The sequence below is a fragment of the Dryobates pubescens genome, chromosome 3, assembly GCF_014839835.1.
Source record: "Dryobates pubescens isolate bDryPub1 chromosome 3, bDryPub1.pri, whole genome shotgun sequence".
Taxonomy (NCBI): Eukaryota; Metazoa; Chordata; class Aves; order Piciformes; family Picidae; genus Dryobates; species Dryobates pubescens.
In genome coordinates, this window is record NC_071614.1 from 45,440,815 (window position 1) to 45,459,688 (window position 18,874).

At 40.6% G+C, this 18,874-nt stretch overlaps 1 protein-coding gene across 2 annotated transcripts in view; it reads left to right on the plus strand.

Annotated features, from left to right (window-relative positions):
- PLCB1 (phospholipase C beta 1) overlaps positions 1 to 18,874 on the plus strand; it is a 449,952-nt gene that overhangs the window by 348,259 nt on the left and 82,819 nt on the right. For both annotated transcript variants that reach the window (XM_009906912.2, XM_054180087.1), the window contains exons 15-23: positions 4,528 to 4,598; positions 5,190 to 5,286; positions 7,438 to 7,522; positions 8,552 to 8,676; positions 10,230 to 10,384; positions 12,459 to 12,623; positions 14,479 to 14,578; positions 17,054 to 17,158; positions 17,826 to 17,935. In XM_009906912.2, the coding sequence (XP_009905214.1) occupies positions 4,528 to 4,598; positions 5,190 to 5,286; positions 7,438 to 7,522; positions 8,552 to 8,676; positions 10,230 to 10,384; positions 12,459 to 12,623; positions 14,479 to 14,578; positions 17,054 to 17,158; positions 17,826 to 17,935 (1,013 nt within the window). The remainder of the gene's footprint in view (positions 1 to 4,527; positions 4,599 to 5,189; positions 5,287 to 7,437; positions 7,523 to 8,551; positions 8,677 to 10,229; positions 10,385 to 12,458; positions 12,624 to 14,478; positions 14,579 to 17,053; positions 17,159 to 17,825; positions 17,936 to 18,874) is intronic.

Below are 18,874 nucleotides of genomic sequence, written 5' to 3' on the forward strand. Positions count from 1 at the left end.
CCTCTCCTCGTAGGGCTTGTGTTCCAAACCCCTCACCAACTTTGTTGCTCTTCTCTGGACTCATTCCAGCAAGTCAACCTCCTTCCTAAACTGAGGGGCCCAGAACTGGACACAGGACTCGAGGTGCGGCCTAACCAGTGCAGTGTACAGGGGCAGGATGCCCTCCCTGCTCCTGCTGGCCACACTGTTCCTGATGCAGGCCAGGATGCCACTGGCCCTCTTGGCTGCCTGGGCACACTGCAGGCTAAAGAATATCCAAGAATATCCAAAAATATCCAAAGAATATCCAAGATCTTACTTTTCAAGAATACTTTGAATTTTTAAGTATTCAGAACACAGCTCTATAAATTTCAGCTACAGCTTTTGGCTATGAGCATGCAGCAATGCTGTAAATCAGAAATCATCACTATTTTATAAGACCTCTGTGGCAAGACCCAGTGAAGAGTGGGGTTGCATGGGGCAGTGATCAGAAAGTGACCATGACACCCTTCTTTCACTGCCTCCTTTTCTTTGTGCATCTCATTATTATCAGTGTGCAGTCCAGAGCATTGCAACCATTACATTCTTCTGAACCAATACCAATTTCTTCCAAGAGCAAGGAGTAATGCAATTAAAGACTCACTAAAGGAGGACCAGTCCTTAACATTTCTTAACACAAAGTGTTTCAGTCCTCAAACGCTAATGTAATCTTTACAATTAGCTAGTTGGGCATATTATTCAAAGAACTTGTATTGTATCATATAGCTCCTATCAGAATTACTGCTGATCTGTAAGTGGAAGTTCTGCTGATTTAGCCTTCCTGAGAGTCCAAATGAGCTTTTTCACAAGCAGTGCAAAAAATATGGAGATTCGTACTTCAGCTGATAGCAAACTTCACTATATCTTACACTGCTTGAGGTAACATTTAAAGTGAAATAAACAACTCTTTCAGTATGTTTATGAAACATACCATGTAAAAGCAAGGTGGTGGTGACATAGTAGCAATAATTAGAAAAGAAATACCTGAAATGAGCTTTGCAGAATGACTTGCAAGATGTTGATGAAACTGATGTAAAAAGTAATTTCAGTAGGGTGTAGTATCTGTCAGTGGGAAAAGCTTTGCCTAAAGGTACAGCAACGCCGGAAAAGCAGAAAAAGAATTTCTGAGAGAACACTCATGAGATAGATTGTAATTTTGGTAAACAAATATCTTAGACCTCGCTGTTCCAGCACAAGGAACAGAAGTAAACAAGCAAGACTTTAAAAGAGGTTAGATTACACTGCAAAAAGAACAGTGATGGTTCTGCAGGTACCTACATTTTGCTGAAAGCAGACTTATATTGGAAGCAGTCAAAATTTGCTAATGGAACAGTATTTAAATATTTGAGCAAATTTGCTAATTTCTCACTGATATGATGACAATTTTGTCTGAGTAGTGGATACTGCAAGGAAAGAGTCACAGAGGAAGATAAATGGCTCCATCTTTTCATGGTGACTACATAGAGAGCAGGAGTTTTGGGCTCAGTGTATGTAAATGCATTGGTAGGTTGCTGCTGTGTGCCAGCTACGGCCATGGACTAATATTATGAAGTAAAATGTTGTAGCAAACCGAATTTTCCTTTTTAAAACTCAACAAGTGATGACATACAGCCTGGGGGTGTGGGGAGAGGGGAGGATAGTGAATGTCTTCCTCCTCAAGAAGCTGGTGGCTGCTTAAACATTCTAGAGCTAACAAGCTGCACCAGTAAGTACCATACTCGTAGTCCATTCTGGCTGTAATTGTAAAGGGGTCTGAAAAAGCAGATCACTGTGTTTCAGGCAATGTATAACCTTTCATTTTATTAGGCTCTCAGTTCTGCCACACTCCTGAGGCATGGTGAAAATGGGCAATATTTAGCACTCTGCTTCTTCAACCTTTGGTAATAGGGATTTGACTTGTGATTCCAAGCTCTCCTCTCCTAATCATCTTCCATTCAGTATTACTATGTTGAATCCCTCTACCCATCATCTGGGATTCAGCCTCTGTTATCTACTTGTTAATATTGCCCAATGAGCAGTGTTGTGCCTTCTTCATGCTGCACCACGCTAATATTAGGGGCAGCTCCCTGAATGCATCCTTGAAACTGCCCCATTATTCTACAGAGACTGTTCCTGGGCCCTTCAGCCTGTGAGCAGTTGACAGTACCTGCATTCTAACTTCATCTGAGAGAGAACATCTTATTTCTTGATATTTTTCTGTCTGCCTCTGTCCATGGGCAGGCTTTTGTCTTGTACTTGGAGGGAAAGGCCTTGGAGCAGCACTCTCTGTTTTCACTATATTTGTATACCACATAGCACGGAGAGGTCCTGTCCAGACATGGGTTGGTAGTCCCATCTAAATGCAAGTAATAATGATACTGTTAGAGCTAGTTGGACCTTGGATAAGCTCACATGTACATACTATGTACCTGCAGCACAACTTCTTATGCCAATCCAGTATGTTTATGCTGTACAGTGTCTGTGACCTTCTGGGAGGAGATAGGAGTGGTGGCTTGGAGCTGACCCCACCACAACTGTGGTAGAGTGATCAGGAAGGCATCTGCAGCATAGACATCTCAGTCTGGTCAAAGCTTGCTCTCATTTTACGTCCCAGCAGCATAACAAGAAAAGAAAGTTGGGTTTGTGGGGTACAACCATGCTGCTGGGTGAAAAACAATGCAGATGTAGTTATACTTTCTAAAACACTCATTTTTATTCTGTCTTTGCAATTCTGCATTCCTGTCCTGGGTTTGGTGTCTCACACAGAACATGAAGATGAGATCTGATCTCCTTGGGAGTATTCCTGTTAAATATTTTAAAATAATAAAGCTTTGCATATTTTTCTCCCTGGACACTTCCAGCAAGAGCAAGCTATCATCTACCTGATATCTCAGCAGTGCAAGTTGGCTGAGTTTTGCTCATTTTGTGGGCTGTGTGAAGTGTTATTTTGCCAGTCTGGTTAAATCAATTGAGAGCTTCCCATCCAAAGTTTGTCTCCCATCCAAAGTTTGCCACTGCAAATCCTGAGAGACCTCGGCTGGCTCTTTGTGTAAAGGTTCCCTGAGCCATCCCTTGAGCCTGTTGAGCAATCATGTTGTTTTCTTCAATGAAATGTTCAGGAAGAAATGTGTTCTTGAATAAAAGCCTGACATTTCAACATCTGCATCTGGAAGGAAATGCAGCCTGGGTAGTCATCATTTGGTTGTGAAAGGCGCTCTCATTATTTAATTCATCTGTGCTTTCCATGTTCAGAGGGGGCCCACTGGGCATGATTCAAGGTCTGCTGAACAAAGAGGAGTTTTATTTATTGACTCAGTGGGCTTTGGATTCGACCCTACATTGACAGGAGGAACTGGGTCTGAATTACCATTCTCTGGAGACTTTAGGAATGCTGCACAGTGGTTAGACTTCTGTGCTGCCAAAATGAAATTGCCACTGATGAAGAAAGCTTGAAAAGATTTGTTGAATTAAATCTTTAGGAAGACTTGTCAGTCTTAAAGGTGTGAATAGATGAGTGCAGTGTAAGTTAAACATTCTTGTCCAGAGTCTTCCTAAGATACATGGTGTATACTTCATAGCATCCAAACCCATGTGAGGAGTGAAGAGAAAGTTAAGATTTGATGTTCCTCAATAATTTAATTTCTGGTGCAACCAAATCAAAACATTTTGGAGGCAGGGGAAGGCATCTTTTAATTAACAATAAAGATTCTGCATTTTGCCCATAGGTGGTTAAACAATGAGTGCTCTGCAACTGCGAGCAAGGCATTTAATGTGTTGTATGTGGTCCCTTTTACTCCATCAGGGAGTTATCAGGTAAAGGATGAGGCTTATCTTCTTAGCATTATTTGATTTGCACTGCCCTCAGCCGGTGCATTTGAGCTATGACACTGGAGTCCTGACAATGAGGCACACCAAAGCATTCCATAAAGGCAATTGAAGTCAAGCTATTGCTGTTATGCTCCTGTGCCAGATCGTCTCAGTTGTGCTACCTCAGCAGATGGGTTTTGCTGACCAGCCCTTGATAGCACAGCACATGAGAATATTATCAATGCTCATGCATGATCTCTTCACCCCGTGCATGCTCTTATGTGTGTGCTTCCCAGAGGGGCTAAGGCATCACTGAATGTCCTTCAGGGACTCTGCAACAGAAGGGGAGTTTAAACTCACGTCTTCCAATCACCAAGACTGTGCCCCAAGTATAAGAGCATCTTTTCAGAGTATGTGGATGTTCCTACACCCACACACTGCACACACTCCACATTGTGCTTTTCTCAGTGCTACCTCATGGTGTCCAAACGTGAGCATCCAGGAGCTGCAAAGGAAGAGTTTTTGTTTGGTTGTGCAATAAGAACTTATCAGTGCTGAAGATGGATGAATCCCTTGAAGTATTTGATTACAGCTGTGACTAAAAGCACATGTGTAATATAGTCTCCTTGGAGCAGTGCCACTTGCACATCTTTCTCCACTTTATCAGTGGTAATTATAACTCTTGTTTCAGCTAATAATTATCTTCTGCTTAAAACTTTTCAGGAGAAGCAGACATTGAGAGCGATGATGATGATGACTATGATGATGACTGTAAAAAGTCGTCGATGGATGAAGTAAGGGTGTAGATATGTTTTATGGTGATGGGTCGGTTTCAGCACTTGTGGGTTGGTTTCTGTTACCAGGAATGGGACTACCATCTAGTGGAGAAAGGGAGGCAGAGCACTCGGAAACACCGACTTGCTGAAGTTCGTTGTTAATCAGTAGGGAAGCACATCTTTACTTTGTTTATTTGTATTTATTGATGAATAATAATTAATAGCACCACACCTGATTCATTTTATGCAGCAGCTTGTGGTGTATTTAGCATTGTTGTAATTAAAACTTGACATAAACTCAAAGCTAAATGTACTACTTACCCAAAGTACTGATAAATGTGCTCAGCACTGTGCATATGTAAAGGTAATGCAGTCCCTTCCCTAGGAGCCATGTAAAGAGAATGAATGCAGCAGCAGTTTAAACATTTACATTTTACTGCAAATTTTGTTCTCTACTATGTGAAGTTCCTTATGTGAGGCATTGACTTCACTAAGCTAGGATTAGCAAAAGATATTACAGTTGATACAAAAATGGGCTTTAGTTTTTGTGGTCTCTGTTGGCTGCCATATACAGGTCAAAACTGCAACACTTCCCCTTCTCTGTCCTAGGGTACTGCTGGAAGTGAGGCTATGGCAACAGAAGAGATGTCTAACCTAGTGAACTATATTCAGCCTGTGAAGTTTGAGTCATTTGAAGTATCAAAAAGTAAGTAAGCCAAGCATGAACAAAATCTTGTACATCTTACCTAACAGGTGGCTGGAAGAAAGTTCTGGAGACATGCTACTTGTTTTTCTCTCTGTTAGATACAGGCACGTGGACAGAGAATGCTCCCTTGGTATCCAGCCAAAGAAATCCATACTTATTCTGAAATCTGTTGTATTCTGAATATCAAACCTCATAAACAGTAAATGTCCTGCCATTTCAAAAACATTTTTGAAAATGTGTTATTCACATTTTGTTTGTTGTCTATGACCAAAGAGTAACTTAAGCAATTTGAGAAAGGTGGTCATAAATATTCCTACAAATGGAGTTTATCTACTGCACTTCTTAGTGATGAGATAGCACAGTGTAGTGTCTCTCCTGCACAATTTTTTTTCTTCAAAGGCCAGGTTTCTTAATCCTCTTCTGATAATACAAGGAAATAATTGTTCTTATTTTAATTAGGGGTTTGATTAAGCCCTGGACATTTAGTAACCAAATCATTTAACAACTACCAGATGTGGTTTCCTGCAGACACTTTAAGATAAGGGTGAGAGGTACCACATATTATTACAATAGTTTCTATCATCTATATTCTAGAGCAGCAGGAATCTTTCACCATTAGGAGATAATAGCTATGAATAATGGCAGGTGCTTGATGATTGCTAATTTGAAATGGGGACGACAATAAAGCCTGAGTCCCAGCTCTCCTAAAGGGAGGGAATCGCTTTTGGTACACCATGGTCATCCTCTGGCTCTTTAGCATTCACTGAGAATAGTTTGTAGGCTGGCAGCACATTTTGCTCTCATGTTGGCCAAAACAACCTAGCTCCTAATTTCTTTGGATTCACTGCTTCCTTTTTGGCTTCCTGTAAGGAAAGTGCCTACCTGTTTCTGTCCTGCTTCTCTCTGCAAGACAACTGCTCTTATTCAGTTTTATTCCTCTCCTGCAGCTTCACAGTTTGATTTCAAGGAGCTGGCCAGACTGGCCTCTTGGCCATCGCTGGGTTACTGCAGCACAATTATTTCTAAAACCAGATGAGGCCAAGTCTTTTCTTTGCCTTATTGTTTGCTTTCAATAAAGTGGTGAGGCTAGAGAGTTCGTATTTTAAAACAAGCACTGTTTCCCCTCATTTTTAAAGGCAGCAGTGCTGAGATTCCTAGTGGATATGACCTCCCAGGACTGGTCACTTCTAAGCAATCTGCACAGCTGAATGTGATGAAATAGGAAGCCGTTACTTTGCAGGAGTTTCTACTCTCTGTAAAAGAGTTTAAAGGAAAAAATAATGAAGCCAGAAGGGTCTTGATTTAGGTTCTCTCTGTTCCAGTATGTTGCATGGGCACATTGAAAGGCATGCACACATCAGGCAAAGGTGAATAACAAATGATACACATATTAATGTTTCATCCTACTGAATTAAAAGCTTAGGAGGAGCCTTTCACCACTGTTAGGTCAGAAAAGCTGACCAAATTAAAGAGGCTGTAGAAGCTCCATATTATGTCAGAGTTAGGTCCGAAGACCTGCTGGACACAGGAGTGTACCTTCAGGCTTGATTAGGTAGCAGTGTGCCATGGTTGTTTAAGACAGATGTGACCTTACCCTGACATACTGAAGATAACGAGAAGCACTGCAGGCACAGCTGGCACTTATCTGATATGGACATTAGTCATTATAGCTACAGATTGGCTCAAAGCCATTGCATCTGTCTGCAAAGACAATCTAGAGACCCAGCAGGGCCCTTCACATTCCCCACTAAACTGTTACAATACCTCTGTGTTACACCTATCAGCTTTGGGCTCTACCCCTCAAATACATGAACGTGGTATTTTGCAAGCAGATACAAGAGATCTTTGCCCATGTACAGACCTTCTGTTGCCTGCATCTGGTACAGCAGCAATCTCAGACAGTACCAACACCCTTAATTTGGGCAGTCCTAGAGGGAGTTCAGATAGAATTCTTGAGTATGTAGCACTGAGCTCACTGTTGTCAGCAAATGGTTGAATATGTAAATTGTTTAAGATGAAGGTGAAAATGAGCTGGTGAACAGTTGATGTGATAAGGGGACTGAGACTAAACCAGGTGTTTGCAGCTCCTGTATCACATGGGGTTTCGTACTCTAATGTGTCACTGTTTTTATTTCCCCTTTAAACTTTCAGAACGCAACAAAAGCTTTGAAATGTCTTCCTTTGTGGAAACCAAAGGACTTGAGCAACTTACAAAGTCTCCTGTGGAATTCGTGGAGTATCCTTGATGCTTTCTTAACCTTTCTATACCTGAGATCTATTACAAGGCTTTATCAAAAGTTTGAGACAGGAGCAGTGGAAATAGGGAACCCAAATGAAATTTGTAGACTTGACTGTCTTCTTAGATGAATTAATTGGCCTGATGAGCTAATTTAAAAGTTGTCATGAGTCTCCATGCTGAGGGCTAGGGGGAATATGCATAAACTACATACTGAAGACACCAGACTTTGTATTCTCATTGTTAAATTTGCCACCCCATATGAGGTGGTAGGGGTTAAGATGAGCAAATTGTCAGAATGTCCTGGCTGGTTTTTTGCATGTGAAACACATCAGAAAGTTGGCTTTCCCATCATACCTTGGATTCTAAGAGCACTGATCTGTTTTATTGCCACATAATTCTTTTTTTCTCTCCCTCTCTCTGTTTTTTTATATAGCTTATGGAAAGCTAAAGAACATTGTGTTTAGACCTTTGGTAGTTTCTCAATATCTCTCATAATAGCTGCAGTTAAGAATGAATGGTCAAGATAAAATAGTGCCTTAAAGGAGATTAATGGAAGTTATTTCCACAGATAACCTGCAGCATGTTCTCCTCTCTAAGATCTGTAGTCTCAACTGTAAGAAGTGCCCACTCATCATTTCTGTCTGCATGTAGAGGCCAATTCTAAGGCTTATTCCAGAAGAGCACTATTTAGCTGAGCACCTCTTCCACTGCACAGGAAGAATTGCTGTTTATAGCTCATTGGCTTCTACAAATGCAATCTTAGAAAAATCCCAACTTAGTAACCATAATGATAAATGACATTTTATGAAAGCTCTCTTCTTTCTGTGCATATGTTTGTTCTGAGTGCTCCATACAGGAACAAACCAACACTTTCAATTACCCCATATTTATCATATCTCCTACAAATTTGTGGATGTCTGGAAGCTGCCATTCTTTAAAGAACACCTGCATTTAAATATTGCAGTTGCATCTCTCTGCAGAGTGAGTTTTGTCACAGGTACTGTATCTTAACTACTTGTCATTTAGATACAACAAAATGCAGCTAAGCCGTATTTACCCAAAGGGAACACGTGTGGATTCTTCAAACTACATGCCACAGGTCTTCTGGAATGCTGGCTGCCAAATGGTTGCTCTTAACTTCCAGACTGTAGGTAAGTTCTCCTGGTCTCTGGATTTTGTAACCTGTACAGTTAACTTCTCTAGTACAGTTTCTGGAAGACTTTATGCATCAAAAGATGTCTAGTGATTAAATAGTACTACGTAGCTGGTAATTAGCATTTTTAACAGTGTTGGTTGTTGGTTAGTTGGTTTTTTTTAACTGGGAATATTCATAATTGCCATGCAGTAGCTAGTATAATATGTATACATAATGCTCTCCATGTTGTCATCATTTCTAGATGGTTACTGTTGGAGCAGCATTTCAGATCTGGCAGGAATTTTTTTCCTGTGTCTTCCAAAACCTAATTATATCAATATATAAGGGACATAGCAAATTTCACTTTAAAAGTGAGGCTTTTTAGAAAAAAAGACAAGTCCCTTTTGTGTACAAGTCTTCTAAGGCTATGTCTGTGTGGTGTGTTGAAGTTTCCCCTCAGCATTAACTTTTAAGCCAGACCAACTCCGTTAGAAGCAAATGAAGCTGTATTTACAAGTAAAAACTCCACTCTGCAATGGAATTCAATGGCTATGTGCAAAATATACAATATTTACAATATTATACAGATATTTACAATTAGAAAACAACATGAAACACACCCCCTCCAGTCAGAAAACCAGAAAAGTCTGTTCCACTGCCTCCCCAAACCCCCCTGTCCCAAAAGAAAGAGGAGTTGAGAGAAAGCAGTGGGTTAGACTTATCTCAAGGTCAGACAGAAAGCACATTATCTCCCAAGCGAAGCAATAACAGCCACGGTCAGAGGAGAAGAGGAAAGGAATGGGAATGGAAATGAAATGGGAAGAATTGTTATGATACAGCTTCTCTTATCCCAGACATTTATCCAATTAATTTGTTTAGAATAATCTTTTGTTTTCCTTTTTACACCCAATGGTGATTTATTTGTATTTTTCTAATTTTCTGCTCAGAATCCGCAGCTAAATTTTGAAGGCATAGCCTAAAACTACCACAGTCTGTTCTGCCATATGCAAATATTTCCATCTACTGCATCTCAGGACATATCCTTGTCCATTTTCTGTCTCTGGGCATGTAGCACCAAGAAATGAAACCTTTTTCCTTTCAAGTTGTTCTCATGTACACACTGCCTTTCCATGGAAAGCGAAACCCCACATAGGCTCAGAGCCTACAGAGTAATTAGAAACCTCTTTGGACCAGTTTCACCCAAGTATCAGGCATCCAGTGTCAGATATTAGAAGAGGTTAGAGACATAAATAAGCTGCTGGGTTGGGTACAACAGTACAATCTCTACAACACTGAGGGACTCCAAATCTCTCTGTCAAGGCGTCTTTTAAAATATGAAAACATTATCTATTGAGCGGTCTCTGAAAGGTGTCTTACAGATGTCTTTTTCTTGTCAAAACAATTTGGAAAGGTGGCCACAACCACATCTGGAGCCTCTAAGACAGCAGTGAGCCATAAATAGCTGTTTGCAGTATAGGCAGATGGAAATTACATCATTGCTATTATTTGATTGATTTTTTTGCTGTCTCTCCAGAACATAAATCTCATCAGTATGTTTTTAACACCTAGATTTGTCTATGCAAATAAACATGGGAATGTACGAGTACAATGGCAAAAGTGGATACAGGTTAAAGCCAGAATTCATGAGAAGACCAGACAAACACTTTGACCCATTTACAGAAGGTATAGTGGATGGAATAGTGGCTAACACCTTGTCTGTCAAGGTACGTGTGCAGCTGGTGAAAATGATCTTGTGACAACACCAGAGCATGGATGCGTTTCTCTTGTGTGGTGGCCTAGCAAATGACTTTACCAAGTCGAGAAGATAAAACGCATTGCGTTTCATTGAGTGATGCTTCATTTTTAACTTCTGCCCAACATTTCTTACTGTAAGATAAATACATTTATTGTTATGGTGTGTATTCGTTTCCATAAAAGTAATTTGGAAGTGAATATATTTATGAGTAGTTTGGCTGTAATTTTAGTAACAAAGGGCTGAATTTAAAACATACTGTTCTGAAGCAGTAGATTGGAATAGCTAGAGGACTACAAAATTTAGTGTAAATAAATTTTCTGGTTCCCTGTAAGTTCCCTATAAGCTGAACTGTGGAACCATAAATGTCAGCTACAATTCATTACCACCTTGTCCTTTTTTGTTGCCTTTTAACGACCTCTAATGAAGTTCAAGGACTGCCGGGAACCTGCAAATTGAGAATCTACTTGTATGAAGGTTTGGAGGGATAGATTGCAGTGGCTATAACAGAATCAGAAACTTATACTTGATATGTCTCTAGCTATAAAAACAAACTTGCTGAAATCCTGTTGGTCCTTTAATAGACTTGTCCATTAAACCAGCATCTGTATTATAGAATACACCTAGAAAATATTCTTCTGTTTTCATTGAGAGGACACAAGTAGAATAGAATAGAATAGAATAGAATAGAATAGAATAGAATAGACCAGACCAGGTTGGAAGAGACCTTCAAGATCATTGTGTCCAACCTATCATCCAACACCACCTAATTAACTAAACCATGCAACCAAGCACCCCATCAAGTCTCCTCCTGAACACCTCCAGTGATGTCGACTCCACCACCTCCTCGGGCAGCCCATTCCAATCTCTTCCTCCTAACCTCCAGCCTAAACCTCCCCTGGCACAGCCTGAGACTGTGTCCTCTTGTTCTGGTGCTGGTTGCCTGGGAGAAGAGACCAACCTCTGCCTGTCTACAACCTCCCTTCAGGTAGTTGTAGAGAGCAATAAGGTCTTCTTCTCAGACTGAAGACACAAGGGTAGCAGAGTTGTAATGGGAGGGGTGTGAATAAAGTAATAATCTAGATGCATGGTGAAAAAAGATGACTCTGTGAGGGAAAGATCTTTTATGGTAATCATGGAAGCTGTCAGTTCATCCTGTGGGTTTAGAAGCACTTTGTCCTGCAATTTTAGTAAATGAAGGTGGAAGGCATTCAACAGCTATTAGGAGATGCACAGCATTTTTAACAGGAATGAGCATCCAGTAGTCCTGAGACAGCTGTCAGAAGTCAGCTGTTTCTCCCTGCTTGGTGAAGACTCTGCTGGTTATGATGTCAATGTCAATAATATCAGTACAAGATACAGCTGAGAAGGGATTAAGATTTGCTTTAAGCAAGGCTCAGTTTGATAGGGTACAGTGACACTGCTACATGTTCCTGTGTCTCTTCAGTTTTCTGAAATAATTGCAGACATTTTTCGACTTTTTAAAACTGTGTTGTGTTTCCTGTTAAAAATAAGCACTAGAAGAGACCAGATACTTTATCATCAGCTCGCTTCCATAGGGAAACCGCTCACTCTTAGTGAAGACCTTTTACCAACATTTTACCTTTTCTCCCTTGCAGTTAAAGGAGTATTTTAAGCATCATTTCTCTGCTTATGCCTCTTTGCTTCCAGCTTTGTTTTTATATAACCTGTTGTTGAAACTGACCAGAGGTTAGAGTTCCACATGTTGTGGAAATAGGCAGCCAGACTAAGGATGAGACCTAAATGAGTATTCATGCTGAGGGAAGCATGGCAGCATGATCTCAACCACATTATCACTCACAGGGGAATACAGGGTCACAGGAAAGCAGGCCTCCTAAGCTGTTTTTCCATGTCTGCAATATTAAACAGTGATTTCTTGTTTATCGTGGTTTGGGGTTTGTTTTGTTTTTATTTTAAATGCATACTATCTGGCTCTTAATGAGAATTATCCATCTGCATTTCAGCCACTCATTTCCTAGTCCACCAGAGCAGTCTCGAGTCATTCTTCTTTGTTTTGATTTTAGATAATTTCAGGTCAGTTTCTTTCTGATAAAAAAGTTGGTACCTATGTAGAAGTTGACATGTTTGGCCTGCCTGTGGATACAAGAAGAAAGGCTTTGAAGACAAAGACCTCTCAAGGAAATGCAGTTAATCCTGTCTGGGAAGAGGAAGCTATAGTGTTTAAGAAGGTTGGTGTAACACTTGCTTCCCAAATGGGTGTTGTGTTTTATCACTGCCCAGCAGAGTAATTCTGTGTTTTACTGAAACTTTGCATTTATTAAAAGGAAGAAAAAGAGATTCTGAATAGTTATTCATTGAACTGATTATTTTTATCTGGTTTTGCTGTAATTTTGCTACTCAAATCATGCCAGCTTCTACTAAAATAATTGAGTTTAAAGTCACCTTGATTGTTTCACTGACCCAGCTGGAAGCAGCAGACATGTTTATAGACTCATCTGCATGTCACAGTGTAATCATGAATGAGCAAGAACAGGTCCCAGCAGCAAGCTGAGCTGAATTACCACGCCATTCTGCCTTGGTTGGACAGCCCGCCTGCTAGCCTATGAGAAAGACAATGTGAATACAGTTGTAACAGCCTGGCTGTCCAAGCTAGCACATTCAGAACAATCTCTTCTCTCTGCTTAATGCTAGATTGTGCTATATGAATACAGCTTGGGTGATGAAGCTACATAAATCCCATCCACTTGAAATGAGACATGGGCTTATGAGTTAACTTGTGCAATTTGAACAATATAAATCAGACTCAGTTCTCTAAAGTTTGGGGGAGCAGAAAATATGGAGGATGTTTTAGTATTGTGCAACATGAAAGTCTTACTGCTCTTCATGATATACAACTTGCTTTATAACAGAATCTCTGGGGTTTGCTGAATGGGCATTGCAGGTAATTTGATCCAGAGTCAAGTTATCTGTAAAACAATTTCATGTTTCTTTCAGCAAATGTAATTCAGAGATGTGTACACAGTTGGTACTGACAGCCCTGCTTTCAAAGGAGCACAGCCCTTTTCCCTGAATATTTGGCCTTCTGAATGACTTTCCTTTGGCAGCCCACCAGAGCTTATGTTTGGAAACATCACCAGCATTTTTCTTCTGTAATGAACTTCTAATTAGTGTACTTCATTTCTCTATTTAGTTAACAATTGTGCCTGGCTGCCTTTGTGCTCAGGGAAGCATAGGTTGCTATATTTAGTAATGTAGAAAATAAATTAAAGCAGCTCCTAGGTTTGGATTGTTGTCATTATCTAGATACATTTGAGCATATGTTCTGAAAAAAGGGCCTATCTGTGCCCTGGTTAAAAATACATGTGTGTATGTTTGCATTAAGTATGGAAATTAAATGAATTATGCTACACTTATTTTCAAAGTAACATCAATGATTTTTTTTTTCTTAGGAGGGTAGTTTAGCCTTTCTCAATTCTGTGTTCTTCTGGTTTTTTTTCCACTGTTTGGCCTTCTTTCTCATGTAGTGCCAAGACAGTGTCCAATGCTAGTAAACATCCTGCTTGATTAGACATCTTTAACCTAGACAGTGAGTATGCTCCCACAATGGGAAATTGTGCTGGGTTTAACATTGTTCATGTAATTCACATATTCACATCCTGCAAAACAGGTTGTATTGCTTGCCGGATTTTTAACACTAGTATGGCTATCAGTGAGTTTTCTTAGAAGTAAGTAATCTCATTGGCACAAACACAAAGGGGAAAAAATACCTACGGCCGTGAGAAATAAGCAGGCAACTAAGTGGCATTCATGTGTGGGATGAGTTGAGCTGCTATATTAATTTGTGCCATATTCAAAATATGTATCACATTGCTGGGCTCAGCATACTAGTCCCACCTCAAGTTTCTTGATTGAAGAATATTTCTATGAGAGTTCTTTTGACACACAGGTGCATATACCCTGACCTCTTACATGGTAAGACCTTCCGATGGTTATGTTACTCTCTGCTAGACTGAACTTATTCTGTCTGGAAGGGGCTGTTCCATACTGAGATGAAGTTAATAATTCCAAATTATTGCCTTGTAGGTTGTTTTACCTTCCCTGGCATGCTTGAGGCTAGCAGTGTATGAAGAAGGAGGGAAATTTATTGGACATCGGATATTACCAGTCTCAGCAATTCGACCAGGTAAACGTTTGTCTCTAGCAAGTGGGATTTGAATAGTCTGTCTCAACTTTGAAATTTAAAATATCATATTTCACCAGAAATTTACATTTGTAATGACCCAGGGAAACCAATAGAATTAAGCATCAGAGGCATGGTTGGCACTTACTGGTCTCCAGTAGTTCAACTGCATGTTCACAAATCCATACTAAACAGGGCAGTTGTACAGTTGTAAGGGGAAAGAAGGCAGGGCAGCAACAGCCAATTCTGATGTCATCTTTTTGAAGATGGGAGATTGCTGGGAATTAAAGTAAAATACGCTCCTCTAATGTAATTTTTACAAGCATGCAAGGACTGACCTATAGTGCGCCCAGGCAGCCAGGAGGGCCAATGGCATCCTGGCCTGCATCAGGAACAGTGTGGCCAGCAGGAGCAGGGAGGTCATTCTGCCCCTGTACACTGCACTGGTTAGGCCGCACCTCGAGTCCTGTGTCCAGTTCTGGGCCCCTCAGTTTAGGAAGGAGGTTGACTTGCTGGAGCGTGTCCAGAAAAGGGCAAAAAGGTTGGTGAGGGGCTTGGAGCACAAGCCCTATGAGGAGAGACTGAGGGAGCTGGGGTTGCTTAGTCTGGAGAAGAGGAGACTCAGGGGTGACCTTATTGCTCTCTACAACTACCTGAAAGGGGGTTGTAGTGAGGCGGAGGTTGGTCTCTTCTCCCAGGCAACCAGTACCAGAACAAGAGGGCACAGTCTCAGGCTGTGTCAGGGGAGGTTTAGGCTGGAGGTTAGGAGGAAGTTTTACACAGAGAGAGTGATTGCCCACTGGAATGGGCTGCCTGAGGAGGTGGTGGGGTCGCCATCGCTGGGGGTGTTCAGGGCGAGGCTTGACAGGATGCTTGGTTGCATGGTTTAGTTGATTGGGTAGTGTTGGATGATAGGTTGGACACGATGATCTCGAAGGTCTCTTCCAACCTGGTTAATTCTATTCTATTCTATTCTATTCTATTCTATTCTATTCTATTCTATTCTATTCTATTCTATTCTATGTGTGAATATATATGCAAATCTTTATATCTCTGCTAAAGCTTTAAACCATCCCCAAAATACTTTTTCTTTATTAGTGAAACTCTAAAAATAAAAAAGAAAAATCATTACTGTTCTCTTCCAAATCATACAGTTATTTCTGTTATAATTAGTGGGCACTTAACTAAAAATTGTTTTCTGTGACAACTCGGCCGTAGTGTTCCAGGCCAGAGACTTGTTTGACCATGTTTCAGAAAGATGTGGTAACACTGGCATCTTGAGCAGGAGTCAGAATTTAATGCCAGCTTTGCCAGTGAGGGGAAGGTACAAAATTACGGCAAGCATATAGGCCATAAAATGCTCCCAGCTTCACTCACAGTGGAAAAGGGATGATATCTATGTCTACCTTGTGGCCTATCTAGCTAGTCCCAGTCCTGTCACATATCCCTGCATCTAGCAGTTGTTGTCCATGTTATTCCTGCTCGTGACTTGTGTCTTGACACTGTCCATGTGTGCTGCTTTGTAATCATGCCTCAGAAGGAAAACTTCACCCACAGTACAAGAGGCACCAATTTGTGAGGCTGAGGATGCAGCTTTGCAGCACTGCAATGATGTAAGAGTTTGTGGCTCTGGAAGTCCCTTTTTCCTGTTTTTCCTGTTCCTATCCTTGTCTTTAAACTGGCCTTAATATGTGTGACCTTATGGAGAGGTATTTTGGTGAGCTAAATTGATGAAAGGCTTTTTGCAGTTTCTGAAAGTTGCTCTTTCTGGACTTCAGCTTACTGAGATGCCTATCAAGTCCAGAAAAGTGTCAGTGAACAAGAGGAAGAGCAGGAGATGGTGGTAGCTAGCGAGGAGAAACGGTTTGGAGCTACCCCATTTGTGGTGTCTTGCCATTAACTTAGCTAAGCTGCCCTGTGACGTGTGCCCCAATTCTTACAAGACAGCCAGCTTTCAAGAGTCTTTGGTCAGATCTGTTTCCAAGGTTGCTCGTGTGATGGGATCCGTATACATGCACACAGGCTTTGTAAACATGGTGCCACATAGTCAACATTTTCAATCCTGTTGTAGGTGGGCTATGGCATCTCAGCTTTGGTTGGTGTTCAGGTTCCTGAGTACTACAAGGGTCACTTTTGAAAATGAAGTAAGAGCTACAAAATTTAAAAATAAAAAAAATCCAGCCAAAGATAATAAATGAGAATGCATCAAGAATTATATAAGTGACAAATTTTAGCATTATTCACAAAGGTGAAAATAAAGGAAATTTATTTTTAAGCAGCAGTGTCATGTGTCTTTCCAACAGTGCCTTGTCTGTGTATGTATCTCTGAACACTTCAGGTGAATCTTTCTCTACCAGAAGTTCCTTGGGTTGCCTGCTCAGTTGGGGTCACACTATAAATACGAAATGACAACACAATTGCATTGAAAATGCCCATGGAAGAGTTTGTGCTCTGAACTGGTTGTTTATATTTTTGCAGGTTATCACTACATCTGTTTGAGGAATGAGAGGAACCAACCTTTGACACTGCCAGCTCTCTTTGTGTACATAGAGGTCAAAGACTATGTACCTGATACTTATGCAGGTAATTCTGTGACATTTTCCTATTGGAAAATATAAAGGTTAATTGAAACACAAAATGAGTGTCTGTAGATGATTTGCCATATCAGGATAGCAGTCCTGTGTACAAACCTCTGCATCTGATGAATCATTATGTCTTGTCACTCCTACAGGATGGCCTGATTTACAGCAGCATGCCTGAGATTTAGGATCAGGGCCAACTCTTTATTTTCAGCAGACCTTGTAGGACTCTGAAGGAGGGAACACCCCAGGCATTTGCCATTGAAGCATAAATGAAACTTTGCTTACAGTCGTAACAGTATGCAATTGTTTCCTAAGCAATGTGCCATGCTTAATTAGAACATTGTGGGGCTGTAATTGGTTCAAAGACAATACTATGCATCTTTAGTGAAAAACAGCATATAACCCCCCAGATTTTTTAAAAAACCAAGATTTTTACTAATGCTCCTCTGTGCCTCACGTGAGGCAAGATCCTAGCTGGTTAATGCTGTAAGCTTTGAAATTCCATCATAAAACACTGCAGAAAATGCACAGTTGTTTCTAGGACCTAGCAGAACCTATCAGCAGCAGATCTGTCAAACATAACCTCAACTATCTCTTTATTAAAACATGAGGAGCACTGGAACCATAAGATAATGGGTTTGAAACTGATGTATTGGCATTATTTCTAGATGTGATTGAGGCCTTATCCAATCCAATCAGATACGTAAACTTGATGGAGCAGAGAGCTAAGCAGCTGGCTGCACTGACTCTGGAAGATGAAGAAGAAGTAAAGAAAGAGGTAAGGGAGGTTTTGGAGTCTCTACAAATTGTATTACAGTATTTAAATGCACCTACTTTGCTTAGAAATACAAATATTGGAAGTCCCTGGGAATTGCATGTTTTATTTACTTGGGCACCTATAAACATCTCCCCCAAAGTGAGACTAGGGTATATTACAGCTGAGAGGGAATACACTCTGTGGTTTCACTGAAGGCAGCATGCTTTGCATGGAGCAAGTCACTGTTCAGAGGTAAAGAGACACTGAAAGATGAATGAAAAACCATGTTACATGTATACTGATTTCCAGCTTTGCTATGTAATAAATGAAAGGAGAGGTTGTTGTGTTCAGAAACATTTATGTATCTCAGTTATGACGTCTTTACACATTCTTCACAAACAAATATGCCCTAAAGAGACCTACTCTAATCACACAGTAATTTAGATGGGGAAAAAGGCATCTGGAGGTCAGCCCATTCAAGCCATCACAAGAGAGATAAAAAGTGAAAAGACCATAGATTAAACAAATATTCAGACTTTTTCTAGCTTATCTGAAAGGTCTGGGAGCCACATTCACAGTAAGCAATTGCCTGTTTGTATGTATATGGTTGAGTGGGGGCTAACCCATAAACCCCCTTCTTCTGCATAATTGGAGGTCTGCGTAGGAATGCAGTGCTGTTATTTGGAGCATAATGGAGAGTTCAGCTTTGTTTCCTGAAAAACCCTATGCACATGCAAACATTCAATCTCTGTTTCAGACATTGGCATTGGGACATCTTCTAGCTGTATTTGAAAATATCAACCTCATCTTTTAAAGATGGCTTGTGTCAGTTAGGCATATCATGTGGATCAAAAGGCACTCAGTACGGGTCTCTAGCAAAGACAGAGAAATGCTTTATAATCCTAAACTGTCCTCAGCTCTAGTGCCTCTCTTCTTCAATTCTCAGATGTGCAAAACCTC